This window comes from Stegodyphus dumicola, chromosome 6, assembly GCF_044657685.1.
Source record: "Stegodyphus dumicola isolate Sdum_Otavi_A_Nest chromosome 6, ASM4465768v1".
Lineage (NCBI taxonomy): Eukaryota > Metazoa > Arthropoda > Arachnida > Araneae > Eresidae > Stegodyphus > Stegodyphus dumicola.
In genome coordinates, this window is record NC_140773.1 from 151,603,825 (window position 1) to 151,621,761 (window position 17,937).

The following is a 17,937-nucleotide window of genomic DNA, read 5'->3' on the forward strand; positions in this document are numbered from 1 at the left end:
TAAACCCAGAATTATGAGCATCTGAACTCAAATAGTTTTCGCGTGATGTTTGCATTGTTGTCAATATTGAAAGGGGTGTGTGTGTATATTCCATGCATAACTTTAACCTTAAATAACCATCCATAACCTTCCATGCATAACTAAAACCTTAAATTCACTTAAAATAGAACATATCCAATGCTACGACTTTGAGAACCTCTATACTACTTTACCACTTGAAGAAATTTATAGCCGTTTACTTACTCTTCCAAATTTGTTTCCCCAAATTTCTACAATATTAACTACTGAAAAATGGCAACTTTTTCTTTCAAGCGTTCTTTTCAATAATTATATTCAATTTAATAACAACATCTTTAAACAAATACAGGGAATACTTATGGGCGGCAACTTTTCAACTGCAATCTGTGAATTATTCCTTTTTACACAAAAATTGACTTTTGTACGTTCACTAAATGATGATCAAAAATACTACCAACACATCATTTCGTTATATTGATGATGTAATTGCCTTTAACAAAATAGAAAAAGGCTAATATCTACCCTTCCTGCCTACAACTTAATACTACAAATACAGTGCAAAATGATATAGTTTACCTTGATTTGCATATAATAGATTACAATTTTTTTTTAAATCTACAATAAACGAAGAGATTTCTACTTTCCTACACTTAAATTAACTAACTGGAACTCCAATATTTCTAAAAATGTCGTCCTCAATACAATTTATGCACAACTACTTAGAATTAAAAGAATCTGTAATACTACAAAATACTTCCAAGAAGAAATACTCTACTTTGTAACTATCTTGAAGAACAACCTAATTCCTACAAAAATCATTAAAAATGCGTTTAAAAAAGCTGGTATTAACTTTATCTTTTAGATTTTTTGAGTTAAATAATGAAATTTTATGCTTAAAGCCCTATGGGATGGTGTAAAGTGGATGGCTGATTCAGAAGATCTAATGTATAAATGTAAAATTAATTCCTCTCACAGCTCCAATTTTACTCTTAAAATTTGGCATAGTACTTCCCCCTGAGTCAGGTTTATGCCAACGGTCAGTCACTTTTCATTCGCTCTTTCCTCATGACATTTCCTTCCCTTTTTTACGTCATACTGCCTAGTGGTTGGCAATTTCCTTGCTCGAGGCTTTCACCCCCTTTTTGAGTTTGCATAGTTCAAGATAGAAGACATCGACATTCCAGATCTGTTTTTAAAAAATATTTTTCCTTGTATTGAGTTTTGGCCTTAACAAGACCCTTTTAATAAAATTTTTAGTTTTCTTTATTTTTTATTATAAATTTTTAATTTAATTTTTGGTACATTCGCAAAGTTTAAACTCTATAAGCTAGTAGGTCCTCCATAAAATCTTGCATTTTTTTACTAATAGCAAATCGCTATCTATTTTATTTTGTACATTGGCATTACCAGTCCATTATGTATAGTTATTATTAAACCTTAACGTGTTTCTTCAAGCGGACGCGTCGGGAAATTGGAACATAGAATTGAGACTAAAATTTATGACTAAGTGTTTTCAATTAATATTTAAAAAAGGAGTTTCGTATACAGTTTCAATTGTCTCTTTCGGCAAAATGTCATATTTTCCCCTGAAGAGTCCTTAATGTGATTCGAATTGGGCTAATCTACCATTTACCGCTTCTTTGTTTTTGTTTTTTCCTTAAGTATTTTGTCACACTTTAATTCTAATGTTTAAAATATGCCTTACTTTGATCAGCATATTACTTACAATTAGTATTGAATTTTATTTGTAAATATTCAAGTGTGTTTATATTGTTTATTTAATCTTTTATATTTACACTTTTCATTGCACTTTATTTTACTTATGCCAATATTGTCAACGGAACCACAGTATCTAAACAACTTTTTGGCATACAAACTAGGAATTTTTTTTTTAACTTGTTTTCTAAATTTTGCAGCTCATTGTGCAAAGTTTTTGACCACAAAGGTCTTTTTTTAGTTTGTTCTCTTTTCTTTAATTATATATATAACAGTAAAAAGTCCGTAATCCGGACTTGTCGGGATTTTGGCGATTCTGGATTATAGATCATCAATTTAAATCTGGTAAGATGTCATGCAGAAATTATAAAATTAAAATATATGAAACTGTAATTTATGAAATAAAGAGCAATTATTATCTAAAGGGTATCAAAAAAAAAAGCTTAATGATTATTTGTTTATTAAACATTTCTTTCAATGTAAGTTGTTTAAGTTGCTTTTTTTTTTGTGCCAAACTTTCTCTTTAATTCTCTCTTCTATAAACAGACATAATTTCTTGTTCAGTTACAAAGTTCCACTGTTCAAATCCTATAATTGCTGTGTCGAGAATATCGACTGACTTGGCAATCGAAATTTTTTCGTTTTCAATAACCTCTCTGTCACTTTCTTCACTATCGGAAGTGCACATGTGTAAATGTTTTACTGGCTTTATGTGCATGCGTGGTGGAAAAATGCATGTGAAAGTTTGTGGCTTTGAGGTCTTCATTATGGATCAGTCCGGATAATTGGCGTTTGGATTACGGACTTTGTACTGTATATATATATATACACACACAATCTTTATTTCAACTAAGATGGTAGTTTTGATATAAGCTATATTATCAAGAATTTGTTATGAAATTTGTGAAAGATTTCATTTTGGATTTTAAAACATACAATGGCTTTATATTTTATTCTTAGAGCATTCTGTAAGAGTTTTTTAAGTATATATTTTGGGTGGTGTTAAAGGCAAAATTATCAGTAATAATGAACATGCATGAAATGATCAAATTTTTATTTATTTTGTGATGAATATATCTCTTTATATTTAAGCTTTAAATTCCCTGCTGCATAATTCACCACTTAAATATAATATATAGTAATTAATATATGTTATGAATAGTATGTGTCATGAATAACATGTGTCATGAATAACATGTGTCCATTGAAGTTCATCCCGCGTTCTATTCATGAAATGCAGTGGTGAAAAATGTAGTGGTTTTATTCATGGTAGTTTGTCTGTTTTCATTCCCATTGGCTGAACTTAATGACTATATGAGGTTTTCTTGTTTTTCTATTGTATAATGTGAATACAAGCCAGTCTTCCTAGCACATCATATAAGAAAACATCTAAGTAGATAACCCTTATTTGCGTTGCTATAATCAATAAACTCATCTTTTTGAAGAGTTGGATGCAAAATAGGCATTCAACATGGACCCTTTATCCATATGAATATCAACATGTTGCCTCCTTATGAATAGAATAAAAACATAACTGATGATGTGCTGGGTTTACAAATCATGTGTCATGTATTTATATTTCTTGTTCAGTTTTTGACAACCATCTAAAAATGAGGATATGTCTTGTGTGGGATTAAAATTTCATGTTCGTATGTTGTGTGTGGCCTATGACAGGTTTAGCTACCAGAATATGTATTCAGTTGTATATATTAAACATATCAGTATGAGTTGGTACCTCAAACCTGACAGTGTTGAGATCAATAGTCTTAAAATTTATTTTTGTTCTTTTATTTTTAACTGGCTATATATACCTTATAGTTTCTGACCATAGGCTGATAGTTTTTTTTGGATAACACTTCAAGCCATTAGACTTTTGGTAAAGATTCATTAAATTTATGTTCAACATACTATCCCTTGAAAAACAATTAAACTTGGCTGATACTAATTTAATTGAATATTTGTGGAATTTGTTTTGATAACATATTGATAGAGCCTCTTCATTTATGAATTACAGGTCATAATTCAATTAACTTAGTTGCAGATTCCTGTAAATATGCAGCCATATGCTAAAGCTGATGTTTTGTTCATCAAAATGGGATTTTGAAAAATTTGCAGTTGAATCATTGTTAACAAACAACCCAGTTTAGCAGACATCCATCTTCAAATGACAGTTCTGAATTCCCTGATTTGTTTACATCATTGTGTTTCAACCTGATAACTGACAGGAAAAATTAGTGACCTAATTAGTGATGGGGAAAATCATTAGTGACTCTGACTGCCATACTGAAAGGCCTAGATTGGAATCCCAGAGTAGGCTTGGATGTAATTTGTCTATCTCTTCATAGAAGGCAATGGTGACACACCTGTTAGAAATATATTAGGTGTGCCGCTTCTGGCCTCAGTAGTGGCCAACACCTGTAAACAGCTAGAGTCCACAGTTGGTGGCAAAAAAAAACTTCAATAGAGATCTGCAAATTATAAAAATAATTAAAGAGAGAGCATTAATAAGACAGTTGTATCATTCTATGATGCATTTGTTCTATTTCCAAAGAGAAAGCATAAAATTCAGGAAAATAAAAGTAAGAATTCTAAGAAACTCGGAGCTACGCTTTGAGAGTAGTAATCAAAAGGATGAATTATCAGACCTTTGAAACAGCGCATCAACTTATTTCAGTCACTAATAACTGATGCTCTAACAGTTTATAGTGAAAATGCTTTCTTAAGAAAGCAGTGCTTAAGCACTGGAAGTAGACAATAGACTGAGGGAATGAATAAGACAAGCGTTTTCTTACATGACAACATTTGTTCTAAAAAAGTATGGAATTCAAGAAGATAAATGTAAGAGTTATGTGAATTTAGAAAACCAAAGGAATTGTAAAATAACAGTAATACAAGGTGATGTAAGGATGGTAAAGATAGTGAATTTTATGACTCACAACCAGGACAGATTATTAGCTCCAAACAAATGTTAATTAAACACAAGTTACACTTAAATCCACAAATTAATTACATACGGTCACTTATTTTAAACAATAGCAGACTTATAAAATCAAAAGAAGTGATAAAATGATGAAAGTATAGATAAAATTACTTATAATTTAGATAATGATATCAGATGTGAAGCATGTGTAAAACCATAAAACATAAGATTCATTGAAACATATAGCATTAAAATACAAAGACACAACATCAAAACAAAGTGAAATTAAATAACAAAAATGACTTTCCTTCACATACTGAAATAAATATCTTTGGTCTCTTTCCCAATTATACAGTCCATAGACAAGTCAGAGTCGTTAAATATTTCACTCAAAGTGCATTAAAATACAAACTTTCAATTAAAAAATAATGCACTGTCGCAGTGGGAAGAGACAAGTTCATTCTTAGACTTCAAAAGATAACTGTATATGACTCATGTGACCAATATAAAGACAAGCTGGTATTACTTCCTCCCTTCGGTTTCGGATTTCCAGTATTAGTTTCACATTTTTAAGCTTGTTATTGATTTGAGAATCTTGTACTAGCTGCCATTTATTTAGGACTTTTTACCTTAATAACCTTCTGGATGGCTTGAAGACATGTTATATACCGTAATCTTCATGCCAGTGGCAACCTACCTATTTTCATTAAAAGTTTTTTTGAGGGCAAGGATTTTTCAGGTTAGGCTTGGGTCTGTTTTATCTGATGTCTTTGTACAAGAAGATGGTGTATATCAAGGCTGAGTGCTTAGTGTTGCTTTGTTCAGTTTAAAAATAAACTCCATTTTAAAGGAACTTCCTCCTATCATTTTAAGATCTGCAAATTAGCTGTCATGGGGCAGCTATGAAACATGTGGAGATTTCAGGCTGCTCTGAACAAGATCCGGTAATGGTCAGATAAATAAGGATTTATATTTTTGAAATAAAAAATTGTGTACACTTTTGTAGGAAGCGAGGTCTCCATCCTGAGCCTGAGTTACAACTTCATGGATCAGTGATTCAGATGAACCTGCAGTAAAGTATTATAGGGTAATGTTCGACTGTAAACTGACCTTCTTCTCTCATACCCTACATCTAAGGAAGAAGTGTACGAAAATATTATATCTTTTAAAAGTCTTAGTGAACATTCTCTGGGCACAGAATTGTGCTCTTTACTTCGCATTTACAGACATCGGTCCACTCTAGACTGGACTATGGCTCAGTTGTTTATGTATTTGCATGGCCTTCAGTTTTGTTAAGGTTGCTCTTGTTGCCTAGTGGATAAAACATTGGCTTCTTGAGTTAAAGATTTTGCATTCAAGAGTCACCAGGAGTAATGTTATAATAGAGTTGGTATTTTTTAAAAAATATTTACAGAAAATAGTATCACTAGTTTAAGAGTAGCCCAGATGCTTCTTCAGTTTCCTGAAGGTGAAGTGTGAAAAACCATGCTGCCCACAAGGCACCTTAGCACGGAGGTAACACGCTAAAGTAGAACGTTCAGTTGTGACTAGGGACTTGTATTGCGGGGTCAAGCCTTTATTTTGATTGATGGTACGAATACAGTACTTTTTTTTTTTTTTTTTAATCTACAGCAACTTTTTGAGGGGCAAAAGGAGCTTGCATTTATTTTTCATTTCATTCATCATTCATATAAACCTAATTGTGTGTATTATCCTTCTTTTGACAAGGAGCCTTTGGTATAATTCATAAGATCTGACTACTATGATCTGATTCTATTTTGGCTTTCTATAGCAAAAGCGATACTGGTATTAGTATAAAGTTGCTGTTTCATCTAATTAAAAAATTTAGTGAGTTCTGAATTTTAAACGAGTGGTGACGAATAAACCATTTGTTTACAAAAATTAAGGAAACTGTTATTTATGCAAAAAAGAAGCTCGCTAGTATGTAGCTGATTTTATGGAACATTTAATGGCTTCATGTTTGTTTTAATGGCTTCTATGCATTTTAATGTTTGTTTTTCTTAGCATGCGTGACCACTTTTCGGACAATTTATATATGAACTTAACCAGAGGTTTAATCTTGATGATAATTTTTCAATAATTTAAAAAACTTTTTCATTAGCAAATTTGCTAATTGTGGAATTCAATTTTTAGCACAGAAAAAGAAGTACAGTCAAGAGTCTTTAATCCGGACTCGTCGGGACTTCGGTGATTCCCGATTATCGATTTTTCCGGATTATAGATTATCAGTTTAAATCTCGTAAGATGGCATGCAGAAATTCTAAAATTAAAAATATGAAACCATAATTTATGCAATAAAGAACATTATGATCTAAAGGGTATCAAAATTTACAAAAAAATGCTTAATATTTATTTGTTTACTTTATTAAACATTTCTTTCAATATAAGTTGCTTCGTTTTATGTGATAATACTTTCTCTTTAATTCTATAAACAGGCATAATTTCTTATTCAGTTACAAAGTTCCGCTGTTCAAGTCCCGTAATTGCTGTGCCGAGAATACCGATTAACTTGTCAATCGAAACTTTTTCGTTTTCACTAACCTCTCTGTCACCTTCTTCATGTCTTTATCCATTTTTTGCAGCAATTCCACTTTTTGTTTGATGGACATCGAAACATACTTTCGTTTTGTAGATCCTTTGGGAGCTCCAGTATCGGAAATTCTATTTGACATAATCGAAAGTTCAAGTTTACTTTTATAAAATTGCTCTTACAGTCTGCAAAAAAATAATAAGCCAGATCCAATTTGAAGATTAAGGAACAACGCAATAATCAACATTAACTGAAATAGATAATTAGCTAAATACCGTCCGTTATACATAAAACGAGCACGCGAAAACGTATTCTGCGCTTGCTTTTACGCATATGCTCAGTCGTAAAGGTCTTACGCGCACGCGTAAACGCCTATGCGCATGTGTCAACACGGCGCATGCGCAGAAAGTTTTTAGCTTTGAGGTGAGAAAGTTTTTAGCAGAAAGTTGTTAGCTTTTAGGTTTTATCTAACAATGAGAGTTAGATAAAAGTGACTTTATAAAATAAACCTTTAGATAGTGGCTGTTCATTAATATATGAATGACTAATTGAAGTAATTACTGTTGCATTTAATGTAAAAATTATGTACATAAGGCAGAAACTAAAACATCTTTTTAAAAAATTGCTGTTGTTTATTAACTTGAAAATAACTGCTTTTTTAAGTCTGATATTTAATTTAGTAATGCTGTAAGTCCTGCATATATTTAAACAGTATACAATACAAAGTCTGTAATCCCGAATGATCTATAATCTGGACCCCAAAGCCACAACCTATGCTTGCGCGTTTAGCACAAAAAACAAAGCAACTTAAACAACTTACATTGAAAGAAATGTTTAATAAAGTAAACAAATAAATATTAAGCTTTTTTTTTCATAAATTTTGATACCCTTTAGATTATAATTGCTCTTTATTTCATAAATTATGGTTTCATATTTTTAATTGTATAATTTCTGCATGCCATATTACCAGATTTAAATTGATGATCTATAATCTGGAAAAACCCTTAATCCGGAATCACCGAAGTCCTGACGAGGCCAGATTACGGATTTTATACTGTATACTTTTTATCGCATTATTTAATCCAATTAAGGGAAGTTTATACATCATGCAAAAACATTTATTGTAGTCTACCCCATGAAAAATTTACTCTCCGAAATAGAATCATGCAATTAATATTTTTTAATTATCATTCAACAAAATTCATAAATAAATTAAATTAGATATATACAACAATTTTTTTCTGGAATATCCTATTCTTATCTTCCAAATGATTCTTTTCTGCGATATCCTGAAAAAAAATTAGTGTTCTGCTTTTGAATAAATGAGGTCTAGAAATTCATTGAGTTAATGAGGTGTCATAATTAAAAGAAATTTCGTTTTGTTCAAGCGCATTTCTTCAATTAAATTATTTGCATCGCGTTGCATCAGTCGTCTCTCGCATATTAATATAAACTACAGCATTCTACTTCTCTTACGCAAAGCAAGAAGTAAAATAAGTTTTAATCGAGCAGAAATTAAATCCATTTTAATTAAAAATGTAATCGTAAAAAGTCAAAATACCACAAAAAAATTTCACATTTTCCCCTCAAGTTTCCAATATGGAAAGATATCTAGTGTGAGTATATGACAACTTTTAAAGTGAAAGTTGCCGCACTGGTATGAACTGACGTTTGCGAAAAACGGTTTTTCCCGCTTTGTCGCTTTTCACCTCAATGGACCAGTGTGAACGCAGCTTAAGAATAACAACAGCTCTTTTCCATGTATTGTGGAAAATGTGCTCTTTCTGCGTACAACTATAAGGACTGAGAAGGGCTGTCTGTGACTTACAAGATGCTTCTGCATTTCATAACACCATCTAGACCCAGACTAGATCTATGTGTTTGTGATAAAACTCTTTTTCAACTCAGGCATGGTAAAAATACTATTATAAGGCTCAGAGTTGAAAGAGTTAAATAGTAATGGGATTTTTCTCAAAGTGCAGCTTAATAGAAATGCTGAGAGATAATTCCTGCTTGAAGAAACGGCAGCAAATGTCTTACCAATAGTGTTTACAATTTCTTTTTTGGAGCTTATCACTCAGCCATCTTTTTTCCAGAAAGGAAAGTGGATAGTCATTATATATTCCCCATGCTTTTATAACTCTTTTCCATATAAGTTTAGTTGGTATAGAAGATTTTTATTCCAGGTCATAGGTTATCCATGAATCCCTCTAGCTCTTAACATTTTACTTCCCTTGCATTTGCTTTGGCTCTTTTAAAAGCTATAAAGTCTGAGAAAGTTGGGTACCTATGGAAAGTTCTCCAAGCTTGGTTCTGCTATTTTTCCTGGCAGTCATGGTTCCACTATGGTTTTGCTTATTTTTATTGTTTTCCTGGTGTTGTAGGTACAGAGACTATAGCTGCCTGCATAATAAATTTTGGTAGCTGATTTCACTGCTTCATCAATAGACACATCTTTAACCATTTCTTTTATGAGCTCCACAAAAAATTAGAAGAGTTCTCAGTCTGCCCTATCAGATATGAAATGAGGGGATCTAAACATGGAATTTACTCCTTCTTGTGCGAGATTTACAAAAATGAGAAAATGATTGTTGTCGTAAAGATCAAACGAAAAGATGACAAGATCAATAGCATGAAAGGTTCTTATAGGCTCATGGAAGTAGATATGTTGTCTGTCATTGAGGAGGCAGAGGCAGTCATTTTCTCTATCTGCTTACGTTGAGGATTTTGTCTTTACTTTTCCAGAACAGTTTATGAGCATTAAAGTCTCCTGTTACGATAAAAGACTCGGGCAGTTGCTCTGTCAAATAATCTAAATCTTGTTGATCAATGTGAGGATTTGGAGGCAGGTCAAGTCAAAAACAAATTCTGTATATTAACCGTTATAGCTACAGCTTAGAGGATCGTTCTTAATGAAACTTGGCTGGAGAGATAGTCAATTAAGGCTAGAACATCAATACCTCCATAGACACTATCACCATCAGGATTATTTTTCCTGTTATATAACCTGTTGGTGTGATTTCAACAAAGTTTCCTGGACTGCCAGGAAAACAGGATAATAGGCATCGATCATGTGTTTGGATATTTAACGAGATTTTACTGAAAACCATGACAGTTCCATGATGTGAAAGTGGCCATTATGAGTGATGTGTGTTCTTTCTGTACTGCGTTTTGTTTTTGTGTGGCAGTAGATGTTTTGGAAATTACTAACTCTTACTCTGTTTCCATGTTATTTTGAATCAATGGAGTCCAAAATCAAGCCATCAGTTGAACTATTGCTAACACTTCTGTGTTTGTTAATTGTTTTATTTTAGGATTTTTTGGGGGGGAGAGAGAGGCTGCTGTTCTTTTTTTCTGTATTATGTCAGTTGTTTGTCATATTTGGGATTTCTTATAAACTGCTCAGTTTAAGATGGGGTTTGTGTGCTAATTAATGTTTGGATTCCAGAGTTGATTTAGCAGCACTAATGAAAGACATGCCTGCTCGAGGTTGAGTGCCTTCAGCTATCCTTCTGGCTTCTGCATAAGATTTATTTCTTGTAATTTTCAAAGCCTGAACTTCCTTTTCTGTTTTACATTCGGCACAGGAGCATGAGAAATCTACATGTTCACCCTTGCAATTTATGCGCAGAGGAACAATGGTACAGGTATCATTATCATGGCCTACCATCAAGCAACGTAAAACATGCGAGTTTGCCACAGCAGAAGATCTTAGAATGACTGAAATGCTGATACAGGAAACATCTCATCGTGTTTGGAATCTATGGTCTTATGGAATAATCGAGGCATTCAGCCTTAATATTCTTAGGCAGATCAGGCGAGTTGAAGGTCAGAATCATGTGTTTTGTGTTAACTGATCTTCCTTACGCATCTTGATTCACTATCAGGTCAGATATTTTGATTAGCTAACTTGGAAGTGAACTCTTCTTCAGAAACAAACAGAAGGTCGACTTCCAGTATTACACCTCTTCAAAAGTTTAATGTCTTATGCACAGTCACAATTATATCATTTTGCCTAAGCATGGTTAACTGAAGGAGAGAAGCAGACTGGATGGGTGAAGTTGTATCAATAAGTAAGTTTCCAGAATGGAGACGCTTTATAATTCTTGGCTCACCAGTGCAAGTAAATATACTTATTAATTATGAATAGAGATGTCTTTTGCATTTTGTCAGAAGAGTAGATTCTTTAGGAGTGTTCAGTATAATGTGTCTCGATTCTGGTTTTCTAATAATATATTTGGAGTCATTTTATTTAGAACAAAAGAAGATTTGGGTCTGATCTCCTCACTTATCATGGACTCCAACAAAGGAACTCGGATTCCTGTGTTAAGGCTAGCCAAACCTGTACACAAACTAAAGCCCTACAGCCAGTTTTTCTGGAAGCAGGTACTTCCAAAAAAATTTATCCTCAAGCTATCGACACTGAGGTCAGGAGCCCAACCAATTGACACCAATGAGGATGACAAAATACCTCTTATTTAACTAAAACAGAGGCCAAAGCAGTGTATTGGGGACAGTACTTCACCCCTTAATTACCAGAAACCTCCTAAAAATTATACACGTCTCCACGCAGGGAAAACACATGGGCAGTTTACTCGCCACTCGAAAACTAGGGACAATACCTGTTACGGCTTCTCATGATGACGTCCAGCCTGTAAGAAAAACCTAAAGGGAAAAAGGTAGGAGAGCCAGGAGGAGGGGAAAAGGAAAGGAGGAAAGTTCCTAGGGCTGCAGGATTATGACCCCTATCTCACCAAGAGGATGCCCTCTCAAAGAGCTAGGGTACCGTGGGATTGTCACACCTGTACTTATAAATAGTGAGCCAGAGCAGTGATGTAATGATGAATGAACCTTAGATTTATCTTCCTCATGCCATCACGCATAATCTGTTCTCAGAATGTTAACATTCAATAATGTACAAGATCTTTAATTTACCTTTCAAATTTAATCAGTCTGTTGCTGAATAACTGGCTAACTAATAATGAATGAATGCTATATGCAATAAACATATATCTTTTCAACTTATATTTTTATTTTACCTTCTTTAATGATGCATATAAATGATATTAATTTATAATATGTCTAACTAATCATTTTTTTACTTTATTATGTGATATATGAACATTTGCAGCTTTTGGGATTAATACTTATGCTGTATATTTCATGACTAATACAAAACTACTTTTTTTTTTTTTTTTTTTTTTTTTTTTTTTTTTTTTTAAAGGTAAACTCTCTTTTCAGGTGTTAGGCTGCAATCTGAAGTTTTTAGACTGTGATTCTTTTTAAAATATTGATTCACATTTAGTTCATTACAAATTTAACAATTACATTTAACAATTATTGGTTCACACATTGGGCATTTGGGAAGGGATTTGCGATTTTTTTTACATTCACTGTTATTTGCCTACTTCAAACTTTGCTCATGTAAAAAGTAGGAAAAGAGGGTGGGAGATCAAAATGTTAAAAAAATAAAGTAATTTATTCAAAAAACCCCAAAAAAGTAACTTTTATAATAATTTAAAAAATCAATTCTTTTCTAAATTATTGAAATTGAAGTTCTAGCTGGTATTTGTAAATCCATGCAAAGCAAAGATTTATTATGTTGGAAAATATACTACTTGCAAGCAAATCAGAATTTACTGCATTTGATCTGATGTACAAATTCTTATGTGGAGAATGTTTAACGAAGAATAAATTCTGAAAACTTGTATTTGCTATAAAATACAGAGGCAAAACTTCAGTTCAGTCAAAATTAAAAATATCTCTAAATATGAATGCACAGTCTTTTTCAGGGTTCTGTGAAATTAAGTTTTATAATGATGAAAGTTTTGTATTCCACTAGTTTTGGACAATTCTTATTGAAATTGCATTGTTGTTATCTATGCTTAGGACAAATTACTGTATTTGCCGGCGTATAAGACGCACCCCCTTTTTATGCACATTTTTGAAGGATTTTTTTACTGATCATTATAACGAATTTACAGTATTTTAATTATAAAGTAATACAAATACAAAGTATTACTTTCTGCAAAAGCCTAATCTATCTGGGAAAGAACATATTTTAATCTCCTTCGTTAAAATCCAGACACTCATCTCCAGAGCTAAATGAAGAGTCACTTGAAACCTCTTCTAAATCAGCATCTGAGTCCATACAACAAATCGTCCTCTGTACCAACCAGTGCATTACTAATGCCACACTTCTTAAATGATTTAGCAACTGTCTTTGTTTTCACATCATCTCTTGAAGCTTTGATCCATTCACAAACAACATATCGACGCAATAAGTATCAACCTGTAAGACACAAGTATCGGCAGATAAGACACACCATTTTTCAGATCGTTTTTTAAAGGAAAGAAGTGTGTCTTATATGCTGGCAAACACGGTACATGCTACCAAATATAGAACATAAATTCCTTTCATTTCATTGGATTTGTTAGTGTTGATGTGAATAACTGCATGTCTAGTTGATTTGATTCATAGTTTGACCAGTTATTCACCTTGGAATCTAAACCTAAATGATTAAATGGGAAAAAAATTAATGCTATAAAAATTAAGCCAGTTAATGTAAGTGGACCTTCAACAAGAAGCTAACAAATGGTAAGCTAACAAGAAGCTAATGGACTTAAAAGCTTCAAATTGCTGGTTGAAAAATTTTTGAATCAGCATAATGTATCATTTAAATCAATATGCTATAAAGCTAAATCAATAGATTCTAAACACATAACAGAAAGGGTTATGTGCAAATTTCCATTCTAAAGAATTTACTGTCTGAGTGAAACCACTATCTATTTAAGTTGTTGCCTCAAAAGATCATGTTTAAAAAGGATAGTGTATGTTGGTAATATAAATTTTAGTAAGCATAATGTGCATTGCGTAGGCAGCAAATCAGCCTGGAAGGCGTCCAGAATTATAGTGAAATAGCTAACCTAACAGGGAACATAAATGTCAAAAAAGAAATGAAAATTTTTGCTTCTCATGGATAATATTGCATTCTCTGCATACAATAGTTAAAATGAAATACATGAATGTAACTTTTTTCCTAACCAAACACTATATCAGTGTGTTAATAATGCTTTTAGATCAAGGACTGGACCATTCCTAGGACATTCGTCCCCATGTTATTTCCCAAGATTGCCTCCCCAAATTAAAAATTTTTATTTCATACTTACTAAGTACTTACATATGTCAAATTGTATGAAAAGTACTTACAATGAATTTTAAATATTTAAGCGTGGTATTGCAAGAGTCCGGCCGCCCGCATACTTTTATGTGCTACAGCCCCTCTAGGAAGGGCCCTGATCAAGGAATAATTCAAGATGACATGTAAATGCTGCTATTGTACTAAATTTCATCATAAGTTTTGACCTGTCTAGACTGCCAGGAAGCAACTAAACGTCCATCTACTTTACATATGGCCTGCTGGTAATTAGAAACTGTGAAAAGCATTAGCCCAAGCTAAGTGCAGAAATATTTTCAGAAAATTGGTTTTTTATAATTAATTTAAGAGTACTTATGATGATAAAGAAATTCAATTAACAGCATTAACAGACTTATTTAGTTGAAATTTTTAATTATAGAATTTAAGTCCATATCAGTTGATGAAAATTTAGTACAAGAAAAGTAATTTAGAAACTGAATTATTTTATTAATTAAAAATGTTTGTAGTGAAGACAAATATGTTGAAGGAAACTTTGACACTGATTAGGCATGTAATGTACTAAGTAAAATAGCAAATACACAAAAGACACTTTAAAATTACTCTTTGAATTATGCTGATTGTGATGAAATCATTACAGAAGCTGTCAAAAAGTTAAAAGATCATTTTGAAAAGACTGAAAACAAAATCTTGTAAATAAAATATGTTGTTTTGACTGATGATTTTTAATAATTCTCAAAATTTGAGCATATCTGTCTGGTTACTATTCTTTTATTAGCTATATAATATATAGTTATTATATTCTTTTATTAACTATAGAATAATTTTTATTTAATTTTTTAATTTATGTCTTTTCAAATTTATCCACTTTTGTAAATTAATTTCATATAATACATATTTCTTTATACGGCAAATGAAATCATTTAAATTTATTTCTCGAGTTTATAATTTTAATCCAAATTTATGTTTCAGTATTTTTCAAAAAAAAACCTTTAATTTATGCTGGTGTTCAAAATTAAGAGAATTTTAATATTTGGTCGATATATCTGGAACTGATGGGCAGATTGATATAATAAAATGGGGGATATATCAGACAACAATGCATTCATTGTGCATAAGGCTCAGTCACACAAAAGTCTAAATTAGAGATTGCAAGATTGAAACAAAAAAAAAAAAAAAAAAAAAGGTGCTTGTAGGAAATATCATCCTTTCTCTAGCAATCACACAGCCTTTTTAATATAATTTCATACTGTAAATGAGGCAGTTTATGCAAGAACTGTGCATCCATTATGGGCCATGCTACAGAATATGTACATCCATCATGTTTGATACCTTTATGTTATTGGTCTTTGCACCCATCCTACATGATGCTTACTCAGACCATCAAACCTTCACTCTCATACTGGTCCTTTACTTGTGTTTGGAGGATAGCTTGTAGGTTCCTAGATCTCTCTTAATAAAAGTACATCTTGAATCAATGCTTACATAAAATTGTGACTCATCTGTGAATAGATTGATCCCCCATTGATTGTTGGTCCTAAATTGAATCTGAGCCATGCTAAATGGTCTGTTTTGTGCAAGAAATGACCAAGGTGTAAAGAGTTGATAGTAGTAGAATTTTCTCATAGCCTGCTGAAAATGGTAACCCTTGAAACTCGACTTACTGTAACTGCATGGAAAGAGCTTAAATCTGTTTTTATTTATTTATTTTACAAATGCCAAACATTAGTGCTTAAGCCATTAGTTCACAGGCTCTCCAGTACTTTTTAACAATGTTCTCATACCAAGAAATTACAGTACAATTATTTAAATGTTCAAAAATCATAGGCTGATTGGAGTCACACAAAATACAGTTTGGGGCATCCACCACTCCAATTCTGTAGAGGTGGTCTCACAAGCAGTCATGTCCGGTCAGACGTCTAAATAAAGCTACCACTGTCTTTATTGGAAAACTGGGAATGAAACTATCTCTTCCCCCAGAATCCCCAAACTCTTATCCATAGCATGTTAAATCATATCCTGCTTAAGAATTTTCTTAAGAGTCAGGTTAACAAACAATTTAGTCATATGAAAAGAAAGCAGTCGATTATGCATTGCATTATCAAAGTTCCTTTCTTAGCCAATCAGTTTTTTTTTTTTTTTTTTTTTTTTTTTTTTCATTTTCCATAATAGTGGGCTGAATCCATTGGAAAGAAATTCTGTGTGCCATTACCATAAGCAAAGAGAGGCCTACAGTCTAAAATTCTTTTGGAAATATTCTGATTATTCAGAAGAATGTGAAGTGCACTAAGAGTTAAAAATCTGTTGCACTTCTATTAAGCCTAGCTGAAATGACAAATATGGATTTTTATTGACCATCAGGGCTGTTATATCATTTGGTTCTCCATGTATCTGCTATCCTTAAACTGTTTCCGTAAGTTGCACATAATGCTGAGCATTATATTCAAGTACCTAGCAATTTGCACTAAGTAAAAAATGCCATGTGCACTTTTAATCACCTTTTTCCTAAATACTTACTCATATATACATATATGCTTCCATATTCGACCCTAAAGATATGCATTCATTGCTTGGAAGCATAATTTATGCCCCTTTTTTTTTCAGTACTTTAAAAAAGATTTTCAAAATAAGTAAATTTTCTTAATTTTGAATGCCAATGTATATAAAGATAAAATGAGATAATTTCTTCCTTGACCTTTTTTTACTGTATTAATACATTAAAAATATGTGAATTTTGTTTATTAGAACAGACAGCTGAAGAAATCGAACGTACAAAACAGTTTGCAGCTGAAGTAGTTGAGCTGATGAAGCATACACCTCATTGTTCAATGGCGTTCAATAAGTTTATCCCAGCATATCATCATCATTTTGGAAAGCAGTGCCGTGTTGCTGATTATGGATTCACAAAATTAATTGAATTATTTGAAGCCATACCAAATGTCCTCGAAGCAAGTATTTTACTATACCATATTTAGTTACATTTATGGAACTAAAATATTGTAAATTTTAATGCCTAAACTGATGCAATATAATCCTTAATCACACCCATGGTATTAAAATAGTTATTGCTGTGATAAAGTACATGATAATCATAATATGTAAATGAATATGCATTATTTGTAACAAGAAAAACTAAGTGGGAGTTTTTTTTTGGGGGGGGGGATACTAGCCACCATACTTGTGCCTTCAGTCTTATCTGTCAAACAAAATATAGTTATCATTAATATGTCCAAAGGTATGCCAAAAGTTTTATGTACAGTACTTATTTTTCATATTAATGTATAGGCCCACCAGCGGGCGAGCGGTAAAGACGCTGAACACTGGTAGTTCGGTCCCAGGTTTGAATCCCGCGAATGGGCTGGCTGCATGGGCGTTTTGTGGTTTTCCCCATGTGTAACGTGTATACAAGCCACTTTCCCTTAGAAAGTCCTCCACGAAGGCATCCCTCCCTTTAGGCAGATAGCCCTCGTGTGCTTTGCCATAATTAAATAATCCAATCCATATTAATGTATATAGCAATAGTTTTTGTATGCTCACTATATGTACTAGTTATGTTTTTCTAAATTGATACATAG

At 32.4% G+C, this 17,937-nt stretch overlaps 1 protein-coding gene across 9 annotated transcripts in view; it reads left to right on the plus strand.

Moving 5' to 3' along the window:
• Marf1 (meiosis regulator and mRNA stability factor 1-like protein) overlaps positions 1-17,937 on the plus strand; it is a 244,066-nt gene that overhangs the window by 194,823 nt on the left and 31,306 nt on the right. For all 9 annotated transcript variants that reach the window (XM_085819030.1, XM_085819032.1, XM_085819027.1 and 6 more), the window contains one exon: positions 17,108-17,310. In XM_085819030.1, coding sequence (XP_085675156.1) covers positions 17,108-17,310 — 203 coding nt within the window. The remainder of the gene's footprint in view (positions 1-17,107; positions 17,311-17,937) is intronic.